A 27308-nucleotide genomic window follows, 5' to 3' on the forward strand; every position below is an offset into this window, starting at 1 on the left:
ATCCATTGCCTTTCCTTAGCTGAGACACATCAAATAGTAACGGTCAGTGTATATCACGACCATCGTTCATTAAAAATGTTACGTATGGTTGGTTTTTCAAAGTATTACTGGAAAATTAAAAAAAAAGTATCTTTAATCTTACACGACTCAGTATGCTCGCGAAATGGTTTCTCCAGCCCACCTTTTTTGAGTTTCTAATCTTTTTATTTGTGTTGTTGATTAGGGGAAAAAACGATCAAGGTTTTTTGCTATTCTCTTTGTTTGAGTTTCTCTTTTTTTGGTTTGTGTTGCATATTTTGATTAAACTATTCATTGCATTAAGATCTGATGAAAATACAGTCATGATATTAATCAAGAATGCTCAAATGATCTCAAGAATGGTAAATTTGTTATGGGTGAAAACGGGTTCATTTTTCGATTGGTTAGATGTCTCAGTCGAAAATACATTTATTATGAATGCTAGAAAATTATTTGAAAGTTCTTTTTTCATTGGGTTTTGCACATTATAACTCTAATGATGAAGTTTGGATTATGCGATTGCGAACAATAAAATCAGGCCTACGACGTAAGCGTAAATATTTGGTGAGTCATTTTCTGGATATGCATTTGTTTTCGGTTATTCCCTTTATACAATGAGTACAATGAAAATTATTTTTTTTTCAATTGTTCCCTTTATTCAATGATGAGTATAATGAAAAATATTTTTTGTTTTTATTCGATGTTCTCTTTATAGAATGAGTATAATGAATTTTTTTTCGTCTTTTCCATAGTGAAAATTATTTTATTTTTTAAACAAGACGTTGTTTGTATTTTTCAGATTGGTGAAGGATGGCTAATTTGATTTTTTATAGATATGGTTTAATTTTTTTTTCTATGGTTGTAACATTTAATTTTCACTTTATTTTTTTAATGTCACATTTATTTTTTTCAATTGATGAGGAACCAATTATGAAGGTTATCAATATCTCCATAATGGAAGGAGGTTACAAATACCATGGCCGCTAGATGTCTTATGTCGGGATGAGACTGGGGTGGTCGGATCACATGTTTGTCTCTCAAAATGTTATCCGTCCGTATAAGGCTCAAAAACCCATCTTATTTTGTATTATAGATTTCGAGTCATATCTGACTCAAACATAATCTCTGAGTCGGACCCGTTTAAGTCAGGTAATAAAGTATCCCTGGATGATGGGACCAAACCACTGACTCATAAATTTTTGAGTCCGTTGAGTCAAATCTGACACAAAACAAACATAGAGCCACATCCAGATGAGTCAGGTAATTTCATTCAGATCCGAACAACTCAGATCCAGACGACTCATATGAGTTAGGAGTAAACAAAATTTTATAAAAGCATTGGGCCAACTTGATCATCTCCGGATGCGCCAAGAAAATACGAGTCACTTTGCCTTCCAATATCTGCTTCCTCATTGTGTATCCGTGTTGATCGTCTAACCACTGAGATTGTTCCATAACCTCTCTACCATCCCATTCCCTCTTACTAAAGGCTTCTCTTGCCGTGTAAATTTACCTCAAAGTGGACAAGTTATTCTTATCATCCTCCTTCATCTTCCTAAGGATGTAACTTGGTTTACACGCTTTCATCGACCTTACCATCTCCAATTGATGTGGTTTCAACCCACAAACGCCGCATGTCCAATAAGAGATTCCGGATCATCATGATTATGACAACCATTCATCACTTTAGAGAGCTTGTATACCTTACCATTGGGTCCCTTGGGTATAATCTTAAACGGACAACCATACTTCTTTGATTTATTAATGTATTCCCTTGTCGTCTTCTTCACGTATAGTCTGTCCTTTGCCCAGTGACTTTCTTGCTTTCCACCTCTCTCACAAACAAGTTCCAGACGATCTTGACTTGAACGACGGCCTAAAAGTAACACGCATTTGATCTCTATGCCTTTGTCTATGAACCATTTCTTTGCATCGTTTTTTTCTTTCCATTCCAAATCGGTGAAATAGTGGGCATAGGTATCAGGACCCAGTAGAGATACGGCTTTGGGATGATCTTCTTCAAACGCCACAACAATCTACAAAAAATATCAACAAGTTGAGGATTCAAAATCGGTTTATATGTTATAGTCGAGGCCACCGATCGTCAGTAATCGGTTTATATGTGCAACTATAAAGTCTGATTAAGGACTTAACGAAAAAGTTTCAAAGTTCACAATCGGTTCATGTCGCGTATCATGTAATCCGATTTTTGTTCTCATTTGTCCTGGAACTTTTTTTCTCCACAATCGGATTACATATACACGTAAATAATCCGATTGTGAACTTCGTGTGTTGTACGTGATTATTCAAGTGAGAAATTGGATTATGCACATCACCAACAAAAACCGATTTTCGTCATATACCCATCGCGCCTAGAGCTGCACAAGACCCGGTCCATTTTACCTGTACCGGTACGGAACCGAGAAAACCGGACTTGAACCGAACCGGACCCGGAGTTGCCGGTACATGTACCGGTTCTGAAAGTTGAGACCCGGAGTAGGCCGGTACAGGTATTGGTTCTGGGGGAGTCCCGGCCTGTACCAGACCAAATGTCTCGGTTAATTAGAGCCGTTGATATCTTTGTTATTTTTAGATCTTATCCGTCCCTCCTAGGTATAGGAATCCCATCTATCGAGAGTCGAGACCACTCGTTTCAGTTTACTTCTTCTTCGTTTTCTCTGAAGGGAAGAGCAGCAACCACTCTGGTTCGATTTGTTAAGGATTCACTTCCTTCTTTACCATCTCTGATTGAGATTTGTTCTTCTTCTTGTGAGATTTATTTCAATCTTTTGTAAGTTGTAACTCGTCTCCTTTTCTCTCAACTGAAAGAAAAACAACTGCACAATTCTTAATGTTAGATTGAGTTAGGTTTTTACTTTTTTTATGCGTGTTAGTAATCATAAGATGGATCTTGCTTTAAATTCGAAGTTGGCAGTGAATAAATGAAGAAATTGATATATTAGGGTTTAAGTGGAGAATAAATTGAGTGGAAATGGGAACTAGGGTTTGTATCAGAATCTGAAATTGAAGAAAGGGTTCTGGTTGATTGAAGAGATGAATTGATTCCGTGATGGGTATTAGGTTGATTCAAGAATTAGGGTTGATGTTTCTGGGAGTTGACTGATAATGGTGATATAATGGTGGAGTTGGTGTTGAAGTGAATCAATCACAGAGAAAGAATTGATCTTGTTTTAGAATGTTGAGTTGGCTACTTACCCTATTTGATTTTGCATGGTTCGAATACTCTTTAACTTGTGTTAATGAAAAATCCTTGTGATTTTTATTGCAGAGTGTTTGATGTTCTCTATTTTTACTTATTTAATTTGTAATCTATACATTCAATTGTATGTGAAACGAGTTTCTGCACACAACCTTTTTGTGTTAATGCCTCAAGCAAAATTTGGGTGTTGTCTGATGTTGGTATTACTCAATTTCTACTTTCAGTGTCATTGATTATGTTGTGCAACAAATATTGAAGGTAAAAACCCGGTCCCGGTCAGTACCGGACTGGTCTTATAGGTACAGGTACAACTCCAGGTACATGTACATGTAACGGTCCTCAAAATGAAGACCCGATCAACTCCAGGTACATGTACCGGGTTCATAAGAAACCCGGACTGTACCGTCCCGTGTGCAGCCCTAATCGCGCCCAAAATTTTACTACAATCGGTTTATGTGGTGACTAACAACAACCAATTTTTGTACCCAATTTGGGATTTTACCCAGAATCGGTTTATGTGGTGCTATCGAATAAACTGATTCTGGGTTAAAGTTTTGAAAAATTATCCCTTTTTGGGCGATTGGGACATGCAAATACATGTTTGTAGATCTTTACAACTCATAGCTGTCTATATGAAGCATTATGACCTTCTTCTTCCCGCAGAAATTGTTCTTGTGCTTGAATAATATCCTCAACCATTATTTGGTTGGCATTCTCTTCTTCATTCAACAAATTATCCAATTCGGTAGGATCGAAATCATGATTATCTGATGCACCCGTTTCTTCATCACTACTAGAGTCTTCATCGTCACTATAAAGTTTCATTTTTGCAAAGAAGATCACAAACTGTAGTTGTGTCATTTTTCGCTCTACTTCTTCTTTCCCTCCAAACCTTAAAAGAGGAAATGAATTTATATTCTAATCCTCACATCATAATCAAACTCAAACACTAATTAATTTTACTAATACTAACTTAATTAATCATACTAATGAATAAGGGCATATTAGGCATTAATATAAGTAGGAGGATAAGTGGTTTCTAGAGATTACTTCCTAATGACCTTTTTTGTTTTTTAGTCATAGGCCCCAATTAAGTGGCATAGTCCTAAATTTAGGGAGGTTTTTCTATCCAATATGCCACGGTGAGTAGAGCTGCACAAGACCCGGTCCATTTTACTTGTACCGGTCCGAAACCGAGAAAACCGGACTTGAACCGAACCGGACCCGGAGTTGTCGGTACATGTACCGGTTCTGAAAGTTGAGACCCGGAGTAGGTCGGTACAGGTATTGGTTCTGGGGGAGTCCCGTCCTGTACCGGACTAAATGTCCCGGTTAATTAGAGTCGTTGATATCTTTTTTATTTTTAGATCTTATCCGTCCCTCCTAGGTATAGGAATCCCATCTATCGAGAGTCGAGACCATTCGTTTCAGTTTACTTCTTCTTCGTTTTCTCTGAAAGGAAGAGCAACAACCACTCTGGTTCGATTTGTTAAGGATTCACTTCCTTCTTCTTTACCATCTCTGATTGAGATTTGTTCTTCTTCTTGTGAGATTTATTTCAATCTTTTGTAAGTTGTAACTCGTCTCCTTTTCTCTCAACTGAAAGAAAAACAACTGCACAATTCTTAATGTTAGATTGAGTTAGGTTTTTACTTTTTTTATGCGTGTTAGTAATCATAAGATGGATCTTGCTTTAAATTCGAAGTTGGCAGTGAATAAATGAAGAAATTGATATATTAGGGTTTAAGTGGAGAATAAATTGAGTGGAAATGGGAACTAGGGTTTGTATCAGAATCTGAAATTGAAGAAAGGGTTCTGGTTGATTGAAGAGATGAATTGATTCCGTGATGGGTATTAGGTTGATTCAAGAATTAGGGTTGATGTTTCTGGGAGTTGACTGATAATGGTGATATAATGGTGGAGTTGGTGTTGAAGTGAATCAATCACAGAGAAAGAATTGATCTTGGTTTAGAATGTTGAGTTGGGTACTTACCCTATTTGATTTTGCATGGTTCGAATACTCTTTAACTTGTGTTAATGAAAAATCCTTGTGATTTCTATTGCAGAGTGTTTGATGTTCTCTATTTTTACTTATTTAATTTGTAATCTATACATTCAATTGTATGTGAAACGAGTTTCTGCACACAACCTTTTTGTGTTAATGCCTCAAACAAAATTAGGGAGTTGTCTGATGTTGGTATTACTCAATTTCTACTTTCAGTGTCATTGATTATGTTGTGCAACAAATACTGAAGGTAAAAACACCTGTCCCGGTCAGTACCGGACTGGTCTTATAGGTACAGGTACAACTCCAAGTACATGTACAGATACCGGTCCTCAAAATAAAGACCCGATCAACTCCAGGTACAGGTACCGGGTCTATAAGAAACCCGGACTGTACCGTCCTACGTGGTGAGAACACGAATTTCTCGTTTAAGATTAATGGGATTTCCGCATTTTAAAACCAAACCAAAAGTCGAGAAGATCTAGATGGCCATTATCCCATCTTAAGAAACTCTACAGTTTTAGCATTTTCGCTTAAGAAATGAAATGAACTGCAAGTAGGGTTTTTACCTTGACATTTTGCAGGGTGTGAAAGAGGAGAGAAAAATGGTTGATAATTAGTATTTCGTCGTCGTATTTCCTGACTCTCAAGTGGTGTTCTTCATAAATTCAGCGTTTAGACCATGATTCGTGAAAATCTGTAAGTATTTTGAAATCTAGCATTTATAATTTCTTCACTTGAATCACTTCTTTGTTTCTTTGGGTCTTATTATGAATGTGATAAACCAGAGCTTTACAAAATGGCTCTAGTATTCTCACTTGTAAATTAGGGTTTTAATATTTTTTTTGTGGGTTTTTTTGTTTGTTTGTTTGTTTAATCATGTTTCTATGGTTAATTTGAGTTTTGTTCATGATGGGTTTTAACTAATTTCAGCAATTATGATAATTTGGATGTTTAATTTGGTGTTAGAAGTAGTACTTTTGGTGTGGGATTTTGAATTTTTCTTTTTTAATGTTCACAGGAAAATGGGGTTTTAAGAGTTTATAAACCAAACTCAAGTAGCAGAAATTTGTTCACCAAACCATGGAAACAACGGATAGAATCAGTGAATTACCTGATGGGTTAATCCATCACATCTTTTCTTTCCTTGATATTACAGATGTTTTACAAACCTGTACTCTATCAAGAAGATGGAGGTATCTTTGGCTTTCTCTACCTACTATAAAAATAGACGACTTCAATATTTGGGATGAGGATGATGATTTTGTCTCATTCAATAGATTTATAAATTTTGTGGATAGATTGCTACTTTTGCGTGATAGTATTTCAGAGATCCAAACCTTCAAACTGGTATGGGGAAACGTTACTGTCTATCTACATGGCTTAGCATTGCAGTATGACGTATCAAGTCGTCTCGCCTCATGGATCATGGCTGCTGTTAAGCACAATCTTCAAGAGCTAATTACTTACATCTTTGTAGATCAGACGATTAAGTTGCCTGGCAGTTTATTCTCCTGTAAGTCATTGACAAAGTTAGAGTTTTCTGGTGGTGGTAGGTACTTGACAGACTTGGTTCTGCCAAATATTACAGTGTATAGTTTCCCCCGACTAAGATATCTGGCACTTATGAGAGTCTCACTGCTTGGCGATGAAAGCTTAACTAGTAAGCTTTTCTCAAGCTGCCCAGTTTTAGAGTCTTTGCAGTTAATAGATTGCAGTATAAAGTTCAATTTTTCTTCTCTTAGTCTTAAACACTTTGAATCCGACAATTGCACCGAATGGTCAACTGATGATTATGCCGTCACTGTCAAGTTATGTGCTCCAAATCTTACATCCCTTATCTGCAAAGATTATATGTCACAAGATTATTCTCTAGACAACCTTTCTTCCCTGGTCACCGCTAATATTGGAATGAGAGTGAAAAATACTGATCAGGATCCCACACCGGAAATGCCAAAAATTTATTCAGAGCTTGCTACAGATGTAAAAAAGTTGTATGGTGCTCGGATGGTTAAATTTTTAAGAGTAGTCCGTAACGTGACAGATCTTACGTTGTCCTCCTCACCTGGGTTCCTTGAGGTATGGATCCTTATAATTCTTTTGTTCGACATATAAAAATTACTTTGAATGATCTATTCCTTAATATGCATTGGACTGCTATCTTTCACTCTATAAATAGAAAAGTATATGGTATGGAGTATTCACAACTTTATCTCAGTTTTGACTGATTTTTTGCTTTTTTCCATGTGCCAAGGTTGTCTCGGAATCTCCAGACTTGCTGGCAGGTGACCCCTACTTTCAGTTCTGTAATCTGAGATTTTTGAAGGCTGTAACATGGGTGTCAAGAAACTGCATGAATTCGATAGCATACTTGGTTAAGATATCCCCTAATATCGAATCTATTTTCTTAACAATACAACCGGTAACGAATGAATGAACTCTTTTCTGTTGATTTGATATACAACTTTTTATCACTATGAACATATAACCTTTGCGTTATTTTGTTTTCATTTTCTTGTGATATTTAGACAAAGTCAAAGACAAACAGCACAGGAGGCGATTGGATAGTAGGATCATCATTTCCTTGCATGCACTACCTCAAGTTTGTTCAAATTCAGGGTATCCAAGGATGTCTCAATGAACTCAAGTTTTTACAAGTTTTGTTGGAGAAAGCCATTGTCTTGGAGAAAGTAACGCTTTTCTGTTATAAAACAAAGTCACCTAAAAGAGCTGCACAACTAATGGAATTCGAAGAGATGCTACTTGCATATCCTAGTGCTTCTTCAAGAGTGTCGATCTCGATTCAATCGTAGGCAACAAATAAATCTTAAAGCTTTTCTTATCAAAACTTTATATAGTATCTACCATCTATGGCATGCCGAAGAGAAGAAAAACATAAATGTGTGCGCATGTTGTCTGAACAATTATATTTCAACTCTTGAAACTGGCTTTTCTTTAAATTGATAGAACTTCATGTTTTGCTTCGGTAAAATTTCTGCTTCATATTTCTTAGTATAGTTTAGTGTGTCCCGAAACATAATCATCACCACAAAGTTTCAAGAGCTTCTTTACCGAGTTCCATGAGATTTGCTCCGTTGAAGGTTTCTGCTTTGTTGGCCTCTGGCAGCAATTAATGGTACCAGTATGAGACTGCATAGCCCAAACAACTTGTACGCATATTCCTTATAGTGCAAGTAATTCCCATTATATTGATCAAAAAAAAAAAGTAATTCACATTACATGCCACTTTAGAGATATAATCATCTTCCTAATTTCCTTCAAATACTTCTGTGATTTAGGTTGCTCTGACGGTCAGGTTATGGTTCGACTTTAGAAAAAGGTACTGGAAATTGAGTGTGTGATATTGCCAGTTAGTATTTTCAGCATCTGAATTTTATAGGGATAGAAAATTGTTTTAACGAACATCTACTCTGGAGGGCTAGATGAATCCCATCTCCCATCAGCCGTAGCTTTTGCCATGGATCAAGGAAATACTCAAATGGGGGGCTAGATGAATCCCATCTCCCATTAGCTGTAGCTTTTGCCATGGATCAAGGAAAAACTCAAATGGTTTGTTTGTGCCGGAGGACCATCAATCGGTATTACAGATATGATCTTTAGCTTTTCTGTACTTGGTTCAACACTTTGGTCCCTAATTCTGTTCGCGTCCAGCTTATCTATCAGAGACTTGGTGATCAATGTAGATTGTAGTACTTGATGGTTTCCTTAGTTACTGGGGAGGTGTGAATTAACAATATAATATTAGAAACATAAAAAAATAAATCTGATCCGTCTCTGTAAGTATTGAAGATGTATAGTATATGATACTTCCTTACCAGAGAATCTCAGGTGAAACACTAATTCGATCTGACCTAGCATAATTGTTAAGCTGAGAGTCAGGAAGTTTGTACAACATCTGCATAGACACAAGGTTACAGAACTTCAACCATAGTGTGCTTCTTCAACCCGACAAAGCACTCAAATTAAGTTGTGTTAAAAAATTGCTACATATGTTTTCGGTATGCCATGGAAGCATGCCTACCTTACATGAAGCCTAGTCATTGCTGTTACATGAAGCCTAGTCATTGCTGTTAGGAATAATAGTGTTGCTTCAAACTCTTACTTAAAACTTAGAAGCATTGAAACCCATCAGAATACAGGTCACCCTCGACACTCCATTTTAACAAGATGCAGAGAACTTAACCATCTGCATCCCCCTTCCAGCTACTGCAATCTGATATTCATTTCTAGGTTTGACCAGCGAAAAAACAGCAAAGGATTTCAGAAACAGTATTCAATAATCTGAAATTAAGTTACCAATCTATAGAGAAATAAGAGTGTAGATGATTCAGCTCACCTGCCAGAAGCTACTGCATCAAGAGTTTCTGGTTCTGGGACACTAAGGACCACATGTCCATGCTCAGTAAGTTTCCCCTGACCATTGCAATGCCAGCACCTGACTCGCTGATCAAGACCAGTGGTGAATGACCAAGTACCATCTGTCCAAACACCTACAGAGAATAGGTATGCAAAAGTTAATCTGAATTATTCTTTTGCTCGACAGCTTATTAAAAAAAAAACTTTTGCTTACATAAATTATGATATCTAATAGAAGTTCAGTATAACATTGCCTACAGAACACGGATATGATATCCCAATGACATGGAATCCAATAAGAACATATTGGCAATACTGGTGAAACAGAAAAAGTTTCTAATTAAACCCTGATATAATTTCCTTTTCTCGTGAAGTAAATTCCTTGCTGTTGAAAGAAGTGCGAACCAAAAATCATTTATTGTTTTCCATGATGAGTGAGGATGCTAGTCTCGCGTAAACTAAAATAAAGAGCAAGCAAGCAATACCTTTCACGGCAGAGGTATGAGAAGAAGCAATACTGTCACGAGACAGGATTTTAATTCTATATCCCCGGTCCATAACATTGTTTGTGCTGCCGGAGTATTTGTTACTTTCTGAAGCACAGTCTGTATGTGGCATTGCCAGTGTAAAGGTAAGACAATGGAGTGCTTGATCATCTCCCCCACTCAAGACACAATAAGCAGATGCACATTCAGAATTCTGGGAATCATTGATATGCGAAAGGTGAAGACAATTGACACCAGATTGATGGACCTTCTTCAGAACATGAAAGGGTGGAACTTCATAGATGTTGGAGAGTGAATTATCCGTGTGTGCTATACTAGTGAGGGTAGTAGCATCCACGGATTGAAGAGATACTGGTGCACTGTTTACGGGATCACTTCCAAGCTCTGATGAGGCTGCACTTGCCTCATTGGTGCCCGTACTATGGCCATTAGTCGCCTCTGAGGTGGCGTTTACTGTGTCCATTGTACACTTCGGAATTGTTTTAGACGATTCATTTCCTAATGACCTCCACCATCGCCCCCCTTGACTTCCTCTTCCTGTTCGGGGTCGTTTTTGAGAGTCGATAAACTTTTCAGGTTGAAGTTTTGAGACACGCTGCATAAAACCTTCTACACTTCCAGTCAGATCCCAGAAGGTAACATTTCCATCGGTCGATCCACTGACTACGATATATGCATTTCTCATTGGGAGTGTATCTGGAAATCAAAATTGTAAAGAAGATAAGAAGAGATGCTAAATTATGATTTATGCTTTTATCTTAAAGGAAACAGGTTATACAAACTTCTAATATTTGACTCTTCAAAAGCACGCAACAAATGCAGAACTCACGTTTAGAAGAGGTATGGATAGGAACTACAACATGCTGCAAAGCCAGGACAGGTGATGTTTGCGGAACCAACACTGCAACATCAAACCTACCAGAAGAAAAATGATAACCAGGAATGTGGTTAGAAAGGGTAATATATCAGCAATTCATATTTGTGAACAAGTTTGAAAAGAAAATAGTGATGACAGCCAAGTACATACCAGAGGCGATAAGGCAAAAGAAGAGCCCTTAAAGTAAGTGCGGTATCAGAACAAGCAACCACAATGAAACAAACTGTCAACCTGGATGCAGAAACCAAAAGAATAAGGATATATCATATAACATCACCATTTTGAAAATCGAGTGTTAATTTCCTCAACAAGTACACCCTTAACGACCAAAAAGAAGCAAAAAAGAAAAAGTTATCAAGTCACACCTGCAATCTGCACCTTTAACAAGAAATGCAGTAACAGCCATGTATCTCCAGTCATTTTCATTTTTATCCAAGATGTCAGATCTAACCTCCAACTCACAATTTTCAGAAAAAAGAGACCCAGATGGGGCACCAGATCCATTATTAGACGCATTTTCCCCAACTTCAACAGATCCCTGAGGGCCTTTACCTCCTTTGTGTGTACTGGAAAACCTTGATGGCATGTCGGTTGACAGCCACTGGAACGACATCGAAGAGAATGTTTTTGACTGAGGTTTAGATCTATTTTCAGCTTTCACTAGCAGGTCATTGACAAGTGTTTTTTCCTTGTCTGCAGATCCATTCTGAAGAAGCCAAGAAGTTAAGACCCGCTTTGCACCAACTGATATGAGCAACAACTGATTATCCCTGTCATCTACACTGGATCTGCACTCCTGAGTCATGTGGGTCTGATCTACTGCTGCAGAGTATATCTTTGACACAAAACTAATAGACCTCACTGCCGAACTCCCTACATGTTCTCCTAACAACTTCGATGGAAACAGACATTCAGAATCAGGAGTGTACCTGTATCACGATTCTCCTATTAGCTCAAGATCATACATAAAGTGTAGCTTCCAGCTACTGATGAAGATTATTGGAGGCCTTGAAAGCTTCTGCGGGAGAACCTTGGAGTAATTTACTTAATAGAAGAACAGCATGCGTACCTTGTCAGTCTGACTGTTCCATCTTCACAACCTGTAGCAATGCAGCTCAATCTATTTGAGTGATTGCTGCTTCCATTTGTGTATGTTTCTGATACATGAGAGACAAAACACAAGGAATGTATCTCTCTCCCATGATACTGCATATGCAGAATGCTAGGAAATAGCTTGCTGGTAGGTAACCAAAGTCTATGAATATGAATTGTTTGATCCTGAAAAACATCAATGTAAATTATTATATGGCAATTATAGGAAAAAGTATCGGGAAAGACAAACAGGAAACAAAATTGGAAGGCAAATTACAAAGTACTGCATGGAGATGCCAACTTAGACGACAGCATTTGACAATGGAAGTATTGCTGGCCCTAAAGTTTCACAGAATCATCCCCGGAAATAATTTAAGGCTACCCTTTCGCGTTCAAGAATTTCTACATTTGTTCAGAAACACTAGTGGAGACACTTACTTTGACATAGGCAAAGCAGTTGTGAATTTCTGGTACATCACCAAGATAATACGAATGAGGACGGCGCCATCCACCACACGGAATTTGAGTCACCTGTACATCACAAACCCTTCGGTAACTGGGACCAACGAAATAATAATGGAACATACATGATACAACTAAAATTTTGCAGGAATTAGGGATACTGAATCACTGATCAAAATATAAAGACAAGCAAAAGAATACCTTTGTCTCGTTTACCAAGTTCCATACTATAAAATCTGCTGAGGCAAAACCTATTGCGTAATTACCACCAGAAAGGTCCTCGTCGGAGTTGGGATCAGCAGAGACAGATTGAATTAAACTTAATTCTTTTACTTGCTTCATCCCTGTAAATTCTAAAGTCTTCCAGTCCCTGTCATATTTAAAATGGCAGATGCACCCATCTGCTCCATTCTGTAAAAGAATACAGCAATTAGAGAACTTAGTTATTAGAACCTTTCACTATTAAGTAAATCTCAAAATTCCACTCAGGATATCATTCATAATCTAACAACTGCCTAAAACTTTGTTTACAGTGTATACTTTTTTTGTCAAACAATTCTTTTCTTTCTTTGGAAAGCCTTAGAAGTCATGTCAAAATACCATACTGCTCAGGGAAGTGGAGTGTCATCGGTAGTTGGTAGGTAGACCCCAAAGAAAATATAAATTCACATGCCCAAAGAGTTAGTCATGTAAAGAGATTTTGTAAATAAGACTCTACTATGCTTTGGCATCTCTGTCATGAATTGATTCTTACCGAGCGTATTTGCACTTGGTTAAAACTAGATTTAGCAATCACCATGCTGGCAACACTAGATATACCATGAGCCCCCTTGAAATGATTTAGTGGAGAGATATTCACTTCTGAAGCAATAGAAGTATCAAGTAGCAAACTCTTTGAGAAAGGGAACACAAGAAGATTTCCACGTTGATCCCCACATACCAATACCTACATGAAATTAGCAAATTGACCAGTTTAAAGTAGCATGAATGCCAATTCAGATAAGTATACATTCATAATTGCAAAAACGAAGTGGTTTAGACAGAACTAAATGGAGGATCATGAATAGCTCATCTTGACAAAGACAGTGTATTTAAGTCTGGGAGAATTAGACAACGATTATGATGATAAGTGATGAGAACCTAACCTCTTCATCAGGCTTTGCATCCAAACACAATATTCGTGTACCAAAACTTGACTTGAATTCTGCGAGTAGAGATGCCTTTTTGTTCTGAATGATCTCACCGTCGTTAGATAATGAAGGATCAACTATTCTCCATAACTTTAATATCCCTCTCGGATCAGCAGTGAATACGTATCTGCCCGATTAAACATCAGAAAGAATGAGAATCATTTACTGCATTTAAACTGATAATATTCTAAACATGAAAGTAGCTCTCAATTGTACGCCAAGAATGGTCTAAAAACAGCACGATTGCAACTTATATGACCACCATGATGAAGCCTAGACAGATCATACCGAAATCTCTTAAGATAAGTCATTTTCGTGATTGACTATAACCGTCCAGTCCATCATCATTTACTTACAAGAAAGTCCGGTAAGCAATAGCTGTCCACTTAACCCACATAGATTGGATAGAAAAAACCACCGATGAGGAAATTTATTGGTGTCAGATAAATTTCACAAAAGCCAGCATGGCAGTTTTATGTGCACCATCAGGATAATACTTAAATATTCAAGTCATGGATATGTATCCAATTATCTTACCTGTGTCCCAGTGATTGGCACCAATAAGTTCCTAAGAGTTGTCTCTCCAGTCCCGCTGACCAAGTGAAAAGGAGGGCCACTTTAGGAGTACCAACACCGGCATGAACGCTAATAATTGTCACATTTCCCTTCCCATCTCCAACAGCAATCCAATCTTGAATTTTCATAGAGAGATCGTTTGCCTTTTCAGGCAGTATATCCATACATACAATTGGGCCTTCTACGCTAACTCGGAGAAGGTTAGTCCATCTCACATTCCCAGGGTCGGTAAGTTGAACATGGTGTAGATACCCATGATTGGTTGCAACATAGAGTGTATCTTCTCGAGGGAAATGCAAACAACGTACGTATTCACTTTTGCTGGAAATAGTCCCACCATGCATACAGTAACCAATAGCTAGTTTAGAAACTTGAATGTGAGTCAGAAAACAAAAACAATCAAAATATCCACTCTGTAGACCTAAAATAAAAACAATGAAATACTTTGGAATTCAGGAAGATGGCAAAATATTTTTAGAGCTCTTGTTGATGAAAAAACAAAAAACTTTAAGGATCGTCTACGTTACCTATCTGTGAGGCCATATTGATCTGAAAAACTTGGAGCAGAGATGGTAAAAATCTCTTTCCTACTGTTGAAGTCCTCTGATGCTCCATTCCTGACGTTCGAACCATGGGGATAAGAAGCATTCAGCAGATGGACTTTCACTGCAGAATCAAACCCAGCAGTGATCAAAAGTGAAGAGGTTGGATCATACGCACATCGCCATATGCCTCTACCTCTGGAAAAACAACAGAAGTGAGACAATGTCTTGAGTAGACAACTTCCCAAGACATCCGAACCAGCATAGAGTATAGCTCTAGTTAATTAAGAAAATGATCCTAGGACCTTCTATTATCGAAGATTTATAATATTATTTAGAAACAAGACACGCCATTCCACGAACTTTTACTTTGAGTTCTCACTTGAAACTTACACATGTTCCTTGATCATCATGAGCTCCTTCCCGTCCAAACTCCACAAACGGCAGGTACAATCCTCTCCAACAGTGACAATTAACTGTCACAGTCACAAATGAAAAAAGAGATTTGACCATGAAGTACTAAAGAAATACAAAAAAGTCAATCTAATACAGGAAATAGAGACAGATATAGACACAGGACCAACATTACAGATTCAAATTAGGAAACTCATCTCCAAACATACAGTACCTTGACAAAGGAAAGACCTTAATGAAAGAACAGGGATTGTTGGACTCATAACAAATAACTTAAGGTACTCCGGCAATTAGTCATACAAATGCAGATGTAGGCGGATATAACTTACAGAATCAGCAAAGAAACAGTCCCAAATCCTAGCATTGTGGCCAAATAGTATCACACTAGATGAATCGGAGCCAGAAACAACTATATGATCATCAGAATATATCCCATCAGGATCAACTGTCCATAAACGAGCACTGCGCCATTGGTAAATTAAGACAGCATTACATAATATCCAATGATAAAAATAGAGTTGAATAACGTTAATAACTACTGCTGGAAAACAGCATTGTTGAGAAATAACGATTCAAGAAGTTTATCCACCTACGATCATCAGATACAGACATCAATTTCAACCCATCAGAAGACCATGCTATACGAAAGATCGAACCTTCATGTCCAGCAAGTTTACTCATACAGGTAGCTGCATATTGCTGATCATTAAATTTGGTATTGCTGCACGATGAGATGCTCACCATTTCAGGTTCTTTCATTGAATCCGAATATAATGAGGTGTGATCCTGAGGAAGCAATTTCCAAACAATGACCTGCACACGCAAGGTTAAAAGCTTACTTGATCAGCACCAAGCAGTTAAGAAAGAAAAACAAGCAAATATGTGGAGTAAGGAATGTCAACCACCTCATTATAGATAGTACCAGATGCCACACGAAGAGCTTTGACACTATCACCCCATAAACGCATTGAGTATAGAAGTGTTCTTTCTGAATTTTTGAAAAGAAACACCAGCAAAATAAAAATGATTATACTTACAGAGACAATTGATTCTAAAACATTAAGAAAGTTGAACTAACCTGGATAGCTGACTTCCAGAACTATAGTAGATTTCAACATATCCCATAGGCAAACCGAATTGTTGCTTATTCCTACTGCAAGATAACTACTTCCATTACTTTCAGAAGTGACTTTGTCCTCCTACTGACCACCCACAATAAAGAAAACTATGATTAAGAATACATTCATATCACATTATCAGAATCACCAAATCAAGAAAAGAAATGAAACAAATACAACACACAGTGTACCTTTAAGAAACAAACATCCAATACCCAGTGACCAAATTTGGGCAGTAGATTAATCAGTTCCAACTCTATTTTACATGCATTCAGCTGAAATTCATCACATCCTAAATTTAAACCTAATTGCAGCCGAAACAATTTGACCTTCCTTTCTCCAAACACGACAATTTTAAAAATAAGGGATGAAGATAACCCTTCATTAACAACACCATGAATTGAAGTAAATTCAGGAGAGCAACCAATCCCATGAACACGAATTCCTTCAAAAACATGAAAAGAACCCAATAGTTTCCCTTCTTGTACATTGTATAGTAGTATCTCCGAACCAGTGCCTGTTACAAACAATACAAAAATCTCAATCTTTACATCAAAACAGAATCAATCAAGTCACAATTTAGTGTTTTAGGGCTAAAAATCTAATACTTTGAAATACAAATACTCGTACTAGTAATTGTAAACTCTGCAGGAGCCAAATGAAAAACCCTTTGTTGTGGGAGTAAACTAGTCGTGATGGGAGCAAAATCCCATTATTTTGGATCACACAAGCCATTGGAGGGGCATCTGCCCCTACCCCAAAACCCTAAAGCTCCCAGGTGAGAGTATTAACAACAAGAAGAGAAAAAGGAATACTAACCAGCAAGAAGAAAAGGGAATGAAGACAAGTGAGGAGGAAGAGGAACAAAACAGAGAGCTGAGATATCTCCTAAGTATTCCCCACTCTTCAAACTCCATTCCATCGCCATCTCTCCCTCTCTATAATTCTGGCTCTCTCTGTAGAATTTGTAAAACCCTTGCAAAGTTATTAGGACAGGCACAAGATTTAGTCTCGGGCAATTGGCCCCATAACCAAGTCCCGTGCCTTTTTATGACCACCAGGCTAAAGCCCTATTTAGGATTACGTTCGTTCTTGGAACCTGTTTTTGGGGCTCGTGTCTTTTTCTTAGAGGGGCTTCAAATACCATGTAAAATGTCTAAATTGCCTTGATTGATCTTTTTATCATATTATCTTTTTTCAATAACTAAATTATTTCTTTTCTTTTCTTTTCTTGTAAATTAGAGACTCATTGAAAACTTTTCTTGTAAATTAGAGACTCTTCGAAAACAACTAACTTAGGTGCTAGAACCCTGTGGTCTGGGCAGCACGAGCACGCCTAAAATGGTTGCATGTCCGCCTTGGGCAGGTCCGACACTTGGACGCACGCATCGATGACATCGCATGCATATATCATACGCTATTTTAATACAAATGTTTACTAAAACTGCCTGAATTTTTGTGCATGTACTATTTCATTAGTATATATGTTTATTCTTACACAAATTTACCATTTATCAACAATTTATTATCATTGTTGAGAAATCGCATTCATAATATATACATTTTAGTATGAAATATCACTAATTTCATAATGATTATGCGTCCAAAGTTTTTGAGAGTATGTTCGTGTCCGCGTCAGCGTCGAGTCGTGTCTGCGTCAGTGCTACCCAGCCTGTGGTACAATTGTAGTAGAGTCATCTAATGTGGGAAGATGATACCTTTCCTAGTATTTGATTTAACTACTAAAAGTTTTAAACGAATACAAATAGGGGGATAGTGTCCCATTTAACGATATAAATAAAAAGTTTTGCATGATTAGCTAAAGTTTCTGCTATCATATTAGCCTTCTTAGGAACAAAGAAAAACCTAGAAAATTTTGGACGGGATTAAGCTATCCTGCTTGCTTCTTTCAAAATTGCTTGACTTTACCTTAAAATGGTAGAGGAGATTCCATTCAGGTAATCAGAGAGATTCTTATTGTGGTCTTCTATGCTGAAATTGGTGATGTTTTTCTCTCTAGCCCGATGTGTTGCCTGCAATAGCCATATTGCCTCTGCATCTTTATATTATGTTGTTGAGGATGGACCTGCTCAAATTCGCTTGAAATTCAGGTAATCAGAGAGATTCTTATTGTGGTCTTTTATGCTGAAATTGGTGATGTTTTTCTCTCTAGCCCGATGTGTTGCCTGCAATAGCCATATTTCCTCTGCATCTTCAGATTCTGTTGTTGAGGATGGACCTGCTCAAATTCGCTTGTATCATCTATTAAGATTAATATAAACCCAGATGTTCATCTTTTGAAATTCATGTTTCATCAACATTTAATTATGATGATTTCCGGAAAGTAGTTCCTAGTCTTCTATAGTATTTTTCCTCTTAATATTATTGTTCTTTTTAGGTTTTACTTCAATTCTATTCCAAAATTGTACATATCTTTGGATCTCAAAAGATACTTGAAGTGGTGTTTTTTGTTTTCCTTTAAAGACTATATTGCATCTTTATTTTCAGCTAAACCACATATTTATCATTATTAATTCTAGCGAAATTGTGTTACAAGGTGTACTCAACCAATCTTTACAAACATCTAGGAATTTAACTGATTCATGAAAATGAAATTGGCTTGGGGTTGGGAAAAGAGCCCAAACCTATTTAGCAAAAGGGTAATGAAAGAAAATATGTTTAATTGTTTCATTATCATCATCTCCATAAAAAAATAAGGAGAGATTTCTCTAATTATCCCAAGAAGTCTAAAATTTGTAGAGAAAGCACTTTGTAAACATTTCTAGATACAACTTTTTATTCTTTGAGATTGTAGTTACCTAAAATAGGCGAGAGGCTAAAAGTGAGATTCTAGGGTTTCGAAAGTGAGTTGAAGGAGGTTGAGTGCGAAAAATATTCGCCTAAATGACGCACAGTGTCCATTTAAAGGATGCTTCAGTCAATGAGAGGTTAGGATAGTCTTAAGGAGGGAAGCAAAGATGAAAATAGAGATTAGAGAACAAGTTATTTCTCTTAGAGTTGATGAGAAAGTTGTGTGTTAGCTTGGAGAAATAGATGACCCACTATAGCTGAATTCTAATCTCAGGTAGGTGAAGATAGGGATTACTTGTCGTGCAGAGCACTTTTCCCGTTTCTTCAAGAATATATAAAGATAAATTAAGCTAAGTTTATCTCTTTATTCCACAACATTTACTCTCTTTTACGGTAAGAAATAGGTCGTGCATTTCTCACACGTTCCATAGACCGCCAGAGCAAAAACCTAATCGGTATCGCCCTCATTTGTGTGTCGCACAATCATCCTTTATGATGATCTGTTGAGAGAGAGAAATATTTTCTATAGCCAGTGTTGGCCAATATATAGAGATATTCTTTGATTTGTGATAATGACTAGGATGAGTCACGAGAAAATGCATGGAATACCTCATAAGTCATGTGTATAGTATGAAAGGAGATGAGATTATGCTCTATCTCTTTGTCGTCCGTCACATATATCATGTGGAGGCCGAATTGTTGTGGTACCTTTTTTTAACATGAGTAGCTCAAGGGAGTTTATCCACAGTTTTGGATAGACACGTGTAGGTCAGACACAATTTACTAGTTGTTAGTGTGTTTGAGACGCTGAGAAATAGGCTTGTGGCTAAGTCTTACGCATGTACAAGACTCTTCATACGATCTAGTTCATCTCGGATTAGCATAAGGCGTTGAGGCTTGACTTATGCGATTGAGTTTTTCTGCAGTCAGCTAGAATATGCTTGAGAAAAAAGGGAGGCTTGCATGCCTACTAATGTTTCTGCGAGACCTTAGCTCGCTTGTCTTTGACCGGTGTATCTTGCGGATATGTGCTAGTCGTCAATTATATCTTTATAATAGGGCCTATTAGAGTATAGCTCGGTTGAACTCACCAAGCGTTGGTATGTCAAGTTTGGTTGTCATATTTTAGTGTGTCAAAACTCATCTAAAGTCGCTTGATTATAAAATAAAGTCAACTTCATTTAGGTTAGACTAGAAAGTCTATGAATGTTGATACATACAAGTATTACTCCAAAGACCTGAAGAATGTCAAGAAGAAGCGGACTACAATGACAACATCATCCTTCCTCTTGAGGTTAGTAATATTGACTTGAACTGTTTCATTCCTAACATATCTTTCAAGTCGTGTTATATTGAAAACAAAAATGCGAAGGTGTATATACTGTACATATTGTATAATACTTTAGTGATGTGACATGGTCATATTTGTATGATCATAGTATTAGGTAATTATACTACGAAGTATAACGCTTATCTTTTGAACTTCGTAGATATGACATCGACATAATCTTGTATATACTGTTATGATTATGTGATTGGGTTATGGTGAAGATTTCATCCTAGGAAACAATGTTTTATATTTGTTTAAAGGAAGTACATTCATGAACTTTTTTTATGAATCGAAAGGGAAATCGTTAGGCTTATTGGTACGGCTATTCATTGCAAATCTTTGGATTACCAATGTGTGTGAGATGGTAAAACCAATCGTAATTTTGTTATGTATCTTGGTACAACTAATTACGAGTACTGCCTGACTTATGGTTTGGTATGACTAGTTTTTACTAATTAGTGTAATCGATCCTAAGTAATCACCATTACATGGTATGATCGATATTTGTAATTCGTGTGACCGATCCTAGTAATTGGTGTGACCGATCACAGAGTATTGTGTAATCGATCCTTGTAATTGGCGTAACCGGTCCTGGTAATTGGTGTAGCCGATCTTGGTAACTGGTGAGATCGATCACAAGCAATACCATAAGAATATGGTAACCGGTCCTGGTAAATGATGTAACCGATCCTGGTAACTGAAAAGACGAGGGTACCAAATATACCTCAAACTAAAACTTGTCCACCTATAAGTCCTTTCTCCGAGAGTGATTGTCTATGGACTGAGTCGAGACAATACAACAAATCGGTTCACACTTCGTGTGATCATCTACGGATACGAGATCGAGACAATACAACAACGAAGTATGTTTACTTGTGTTTATGGGTGAAAATCGTTTCTGTTGATTTTGGTAATTTCGGTGAGTGGGTGAGAAACAAATCTAAACCCTAAACAAATGTACTGCACGGGAGTACTTTAGATTCGAGAGATCAATCTATACAAATCTGGCCTAAACCAAGAAATGGTCGTTCCGGATTTGCTTCGGTCACAAAGAGGAGGAGAAGGGCTGGTTTAGGGAGGGAAGCGAAGAGAGTGTTGAGACCAGAGCAGTTCAGGAAGAGTAGTACGTGACTTGTATCAGAAGATGAAAGCTTTGAGAAAGCTAGCAAGAGTTGCCTTTTTGAGTGTTGTATTTTTCCCTGACCAAAAACTTGTGTCTTGGTGGAAATAGGTAAAACCTATTTATACAAGTCCAAGTGAAATGTACTCTGGCCCCGTAAGAAAAGAAACAGATCAGTTAAATGGGAAGAGGTGGTAACGCCTGGTATTGATGGAATTTGATGGAATTGATGTTCCATAATGAAAGAGTGTTTAACCATTACTTCCTGCATTTACTAACCGTTTTATTCTTATTACACTTTCTTGAAACGGGCATTTGTGTATGCCGCACGCTATAGACCGCCAAACCAAAACCCTAATGAGCATCCCCCAGTTTGTGACATACGTTTTGATGTCTCGAGTGTTTTTCGAGGAAAACATGTAGCATGTCGCTGGTGTTCGATAAGTTGAGCTTGAGAGACTTGTCGGCTCAGTGGCGACCTTCGACGGTTAAGATTTTGCATAAGAGGAATCGTGTCCTTTGATGTAGGCGCGGCATGCCAAAGTGCAAGGGTTGCACGGCATGTGCCAATGGTATGTGTGGCATGCCTCGGCCCTGGGTTGCACGTCGGGTGCAAGTGGAAGTGCCAAATTGCAAGTGTTGCATGGCATGTGTGGTATGCCTTGGCCCTAGGTTGCACGGTTTGCATGCCAGGTTGCAAGGGTTGCACGGCATGTGCCAATGGCGTGTGTGGCGGCTTTGGCCCTAGGTTGAACGGCTTGGCATGCCAAGTTGCAAGGGTTGCATGGCATGTGCCAATGGCGCGTGTGGCGGCTTTGGCCCTAGGTTGCACGGCTTGGCATGCCAGGTTGCAAGGGTTGCATGGCATGTGCCAATGGTGCGCGCTTTTGGCATGGTTGCCATTTTGTGCAATGGTGGTGCGTTTTTGAATTTTTGGCATGGTTAACGTGATGATTGCGCGTTGCTTTGCGGTTTGGAGTGGTTGCCATATTTAGCCTAACAGTTGCGCGTTATTTGTAGTTTTGGCATGGTTGCCATATTTTGCACAATGATTGCATGGTACATGCAATTGCTATGTTTTGTGTGATGAGTGCACGGTGTGTGCATTTGGCATGTTTTCCATGCTTTTGCGCAATGATTGCACGGTACGTGCAATTGCTATGTTTTGCGCGATGTTTGCACGGTACGTGCATTTGGCATGTTGTGTGACATTGTGTGAGTGGCATGATTGCCATGCTTTTGCGTAGTGGTTGCACGGTACGTGCAATTGCTATGTTCCGCGCGATGATTGCACGGTGCGTGCATTTGTCATGTTTGCCATGCTTTTTGCGTAATGATTGTGCGGTATGTGTGAACTTAGGGTTTCGCGCATAAGCGCGTAATTTAGTATTTGCACCATCTTAGCCTAATTTAGTATTTGGAAAAGGGTACCCTGGTAATTTTCACATAAGCGCGTTAAATGATCTAATAAATGTGCTAGTGTCACCGGTGACGTCATGCTATACGTGAGGTTTTTCGGTTTTACCCCTTGTTCAAAAACCACCATCAACATTAAGTCCCCTGCTTAGCTTGGAACAGGGGCCTTGTTGCGAGGTAAGAATAAGATGGTGACAGACGAGGATAGAACTGGGATAGTAAGTCGTAAAAGAGGGCTGAGGAGATTTGTCTGACCTTTTTCGAGATGTAAGTAAGAATCCACAATCCTCGCATCTGGTAGCTTTGCACAAATCTCAATATGACTAGGTGTCTTTGGGGCCAGGCTTTGGAACGCGAGGCGGAGATGCTAGCATAGACTTGTCACGAATGGGGCTTGTCAGTACAAATGGGCTTAGAATGGGCATGGGCCGTTTGGAAGAGCATGGCGTTTGCAAGGAAGGCATGGCTAGCGCAGACTGGCAAGGCTGGCGCGGATTGGCTGGCCGATGCGGATTTTGGCAAGCCGGCATTGAGCACTTGGTAGGGCCGGTGCTAGCAAGGAAGATGCGTGCGTTTTTGGGAAGCGGCCAAGCTTGCTATTGCGAGCCCGGCTGCCTTTCTTCATGCACGTCTTTGAAAAGGGAATCCTTCCCTTATTCGAGGTCCCCAACCATCACGCCTATAAAAGAGGTTATCCACCTTTTATTTTGTACCTTTGTTTCTCCATATCTTTGCGTTAGCAACAAAGTGGTAGGGCGAGTTAACATTCCAGGTATGTCTTCTGGCGCTTTTTCTCAAATTAATTCTTCCTTGTTTTTTTTTTGTCATGCAAAATTCTAGCTGTATATATGCTTCGCATGAATCCGTAGTAAATACTGTTCTTCCATATCTTTGTAGAACTTAGTCATAAATGTGATTCTCGTGAACCTGTAGATTTTCGTCATGAATACTGCGGCAGTGTGTTTGTGAAAACCTAGTTGCTTAGGGTTTTCCCTTATTTTGTTGTAGCCGTGTGTGGGTGATAATTTCTTCTTGTCCTGCCTTTTTGATGTAGATACCTTGTTAGCAAAACAACACAAGAAACTCCGGCAAGATGTCACCTGGGCAAAGTCTTGCTTTACAAAAAGACGTTAGTAGTTCTAATCCAAACATGGATGATGACTTCTTCACAAAGCCCCTTGCCGCAGTCCGAAAAAATCATCCCAATTTCGTGCCGATCCTCTTGACCGGTTCAAAAGATGAAAGTAGGACCCGTTCAGTCCGACCATAGAGTATAATACGGTTTTGTCTTCATAGAGGAGAGTATTCTGCTTCCCATATTAACTTTAGAATGTGTCAAAGCCCGTTGTGCTCCTTCGACAGGTGGATTGAGTTTATGGTGAGCCAGGAACACGTAAGTGCTAACTTGACCCGAGCGCAGATCATTGATGCTGTTACGGCATCTGCAAATCTTCAAATTAGGAAGGATATTCCTGGTTTAGTTGCCTTTATCTCCAGATGGTGTGCGGACACTCATACAGTCGTATGTAGGTGGGGTGAAATGACTTTCTCCTTAAAAAGTGTGGCTCTTCTGTTGAATCTTACCGTAACAAGAAACCTAAATATCCAACTGACAGAAGATGAAGAAAAGATGCGGGCCACTCTTGTTGCGAAGTCGAAGGATTTCGTTCGGAGGGAGAACGAAAAGTGCTTCTACAGTTGGTGGGTGTCCCAATGGTTCCCGGATGAGCTGGATCCGAGCCAAAAGAATAGTACACTTCATGTTGCGGCATTCTTGGTTCTCTGGTTGTCCAGGGATGTTTTCGATGACGGTTCGAGCAAGAAAAAGATAAGACAAGAGCTTTTGATGATTGCCATAAAGTTAGACAAAGGTGTAGTTCTCCCCATTGGTAGCTTGTTCCTTGGTTCTCTGTATACACATCTGGATCACCTGGTTGCGGACATGCGTGTTTCAAACGGTTATATGAAAGTGGACTTGTATGTCCATGTTACCTTCCTTCAAGCGTGGTTGTGGGAGCATTTTGAGAAATATGCTTCGAAGCCGTTGCCTTCACTTCCCGCGAATTAGGGTGGCATCAGAATTCTCCGATGGGTGAACAGGCGTCCTAGAGTCGGATCGAACTTGATTAGGTTCCTTGACAAGTCGTACGAAGTCAATTTTCGCCCATGGGCCCCAGTGCATGCGTCTGTATTTCAGGTTAACACCTTTGCTTCTGCTCCAAATATGACTTTGCTTTCCGAAGGTAACCTGAGTGTTGGTGAAAACTTGTTTATGCAGAGTTGCACGTCTGGTTGTATGTCGTCTTTCTTTAGGGGGTCTTTCCAAGTGGCTTCTTATAATATTGATCGTGTTGCCCGTCACATGGGTTTCGACCAAGTGACCCCCTTTGCTCGTCAGCCAGTTGCTTCAGAGAATCCGTTGCCGGTCATCTTCAATGCCAACGTTCTTGTACCGGGTACGCGTCTACCCTTCTTACCCTTGGAAAGAGTTTCTTCGACGACCTTAAAGTATAATGAGTTCTGGCAAGATGAGTTTCTTACTATCCGCGGCTTTGTGAATCGCATGGTGGAGAACGCCCGTTGTAGACCCTCCCCTAAGGTTTTGACAAAGAATCCAATGTTGAGGGATCCTTCTGCAACTAAGCGAAAGTCTCCTGGCAACATGGACAGTCCCCAGGTAAAGGAACGAAGGTCGAAGAATCGCGCTGGTGGATTTCAGTCGGTTTCGACAGACTCGGCGACCCCCGTGTCTTTCAATTCTTCCAATATTCAGGTAGGTGTCTCCCCTGGCTCAACTAAAACGTGTAAATCTTCATTTTATTTCTGAACTTTTGCATCTTGTTCCTACTAGGGTTTTGGTAGTGTGAACGCCTAAACTGCGCTTGCTCGTCGTCAGGAAATAACACCTCTTCCGATAAAGGACGGCAGTGTTGAGCCCTCTAGGGAAGAGTCTGAGAAAGAGAAGAGTTCAGAAGACGAAGGTAGCTCTTCTGGCAGCAGCACTGGATCTTCTTCGGGAAGCGAATCGGTGAGTCTTACACGTGTTTTTTTTTCCTTTCTTTCTTCTTTTTCGAAAACGTCTAACTCAAGATTACAGGAAGGATCTGATTCTGGAGACGGTTATGAGATAGAGGCTTGTGAAGATTTTCCTTTAGCTGCAGCGACTGCTATTGGTGCTTCGGAGATGGAGGTTGATCAGACGAAAGGCATGATGCGGCTCGAACAGCGGACAATGCTCTGACGACTGTCAACGAAAGCGTGGAAGAGAATCCCTTGCCGTCTCTGGGTCTGGTTGCATGCGCCACTTTCGATCCCCCGTACTTGGTTCCTTATCCAGGTCATGTGCTGGTCGGTGGCTTCAGCGTGCTGGCTAAGTACAAGGTGTTGTACACCAAAATCTGGGAAAGGTATGGACATACCGCCACAACCAGGAAGATCACCAGTCGATTTGCGATGGTCAAACGTGTGGAAGAAGCTCTGTCTTCCATCGAGGATATGTGTGAAGTGACCGACCATACCGTTTCTGAGGACGTCATCGTCAGTTGGAAGTATCGTCGTGATATGTGCATAGAAAATGAGTTCAAGGCTTCATGGTTCGTCAAGGGCTTTGCTGAGATCCAGAAATTAAAAACCGTAGTAGTCGAGAGTCTTTCTACAGATGAAATCGCACAGCAGGAGGCAGAAGTCGAAGAATTGTCCAAGACGTTGACTTTGAAGAGAGTGGCTCTCGGGGATGCAAGGGAGGCTTTATCCAAGAAGAGCAAACCCATGTTGGATAACTTTCCTTGAATATTTCTCTGTCTTTTCCAAAATTTCGCTTAGGTTTTCTCTTCTTTTTTTTTGAAAGGAAAAAAAGTGCCTATTTTAACGTTTGATTGATTTTGATAGATGGTTGGTATTTTATGAGGATATTGGGTTATTTTGAAATGAATTGTTTTAATAGTATTGCTCTGGTTGTGACTTGAAAATAGGATATTGCTTCCATGAAAGTGTGTGTCGGTAGTTTGCAAAAGATCAAATAACACGATGGTCTTATCGAGAACCTAAAAGAATAAATCGTATATTTCATCTAGTCAGGACTTACTCAGTTTTCTCGGGTCTTCTGATGAAAACAAGATCCTTCCCGTGTAAAACCGATTGTGTATGCAGTGTTGTCGTGACTGCGGGAAGTCCCCAGTCGCTTTTGGAGTTTCCTGGTGACCGAATCGTTTGCTTTCAGTTATTTTGAAGTCCC

General features: G+C 39.0%; 3 protein-coding genes across 4 annotated transcripts; 2 read left to right on the forward strand and 1 right to left on the reverse strand.

The window, feature by feature from the left end:
* The first annotated feature begins 5701 nt into the window (after positions 1 to 5701).
* Positions 5702 to 8235, forward strand: LOC113357932 (F-box/LRR-repeat protein At4g14103-like). Its single transcript, XM_026601428.1, has 4 exons — positions 5702 to 5942; positions 6265 to 7322; positions 7498 to 7665; positions 7772 to 8235. The coding sequence occupies exons 2-4, from the start codon at positions 6327 to 6329 to the stop codon at positions 8054 to 8056; spliced, it is 1449 nt and encodes a 482-aa protein (XP_026457213.1). The 5' UTR covers positions 5702 to 5942; positions 6265 to 6326; the 3' UTR covers positions 8057 to 8235.
* Positions 8236 to 9088: 853 nt separating this feature from the next.
* LOC113357933 lies at positions 9089 to 17359 on the reverse strand. 2 transcript variants are annotated; one of them, XM_026601429.1, is made up of 20 exons: positions 17217 to 17359; positions 16589 to 16914; positions 16358 to 16478; positions 16185 to 16267; positions 15869 to 16092; positions 15609 to 15741; positions 15259 to 15341; positions 14851 to 15063; positions 14285 to 14644; positions 13703 to 13874; positions 13312 to 13503; positions 12759 to 12968; positions 12534 to 12626; positions 12073 to 12281; positions 11369 to 11932; positions 11154 to 11234; positions 10956 to 11041; positions 10106 to 10822; positions 9601 to 9754; positions 9089 to 9490 (listed from the first exon to the last, which is right to left on the reverse strand). In XM_026601429.1, the coding sequence occupies exons 1-20, from the start codon at positions 17323 to 17325 to the stop codon at positions 9424 to 9426; spliced, it is 4197 nt and encodes a 1398-aa protein (XP_026457214.1). In that variant the 5' UTR covers positions 17326 to 17359; the 3' UTR covers positions 9089 to 9423. The 2 variants fall into 2 exon arrangements, with proteins under 2 accessions (XP_026457214.1, XP_026457215.1); XM_026601430.1 differs by lacking the exon at positions 17217 to 17359 and having other exon boundaries at positions 16358 to 16481; positions 16589 to 16699.
* A 973-nt stretch (positions 17360 to 18332) lies between these two features.
* LOC113360290 lies at positions 18333 to 25142 on the forward strand. The gene is made up of 3 exons (XM_026603814.1): positions 18333 to 18355; positions 18440 to 18508; positions 24437 to 25142. Exons 1-3 carry the CDS (start codon positions 18333 to 18335, stop codon positions 25140 to 25142), a joined length of 798 nt encoding a protein of 265 aa, XP_026459599.1.
* The last annotated feature ends 2166 nt before the right edge of the window (positions 25143 to 27308 follow it).

The sequence above is a fragment of the Papaver somniferum genome, chromosome 3, assembly GCF_003573695.1.
Source record: "Papaver somniferum cultivar HN1 chromosome 3, ASM357369v1, whole genome shotgun sequence".
NCBI lineage: Eukaryota > Viridiplantae > Streptophyta > Magnoliopsida > Ranunculales > Papaveraceae > Papaver > Papaver somniferum.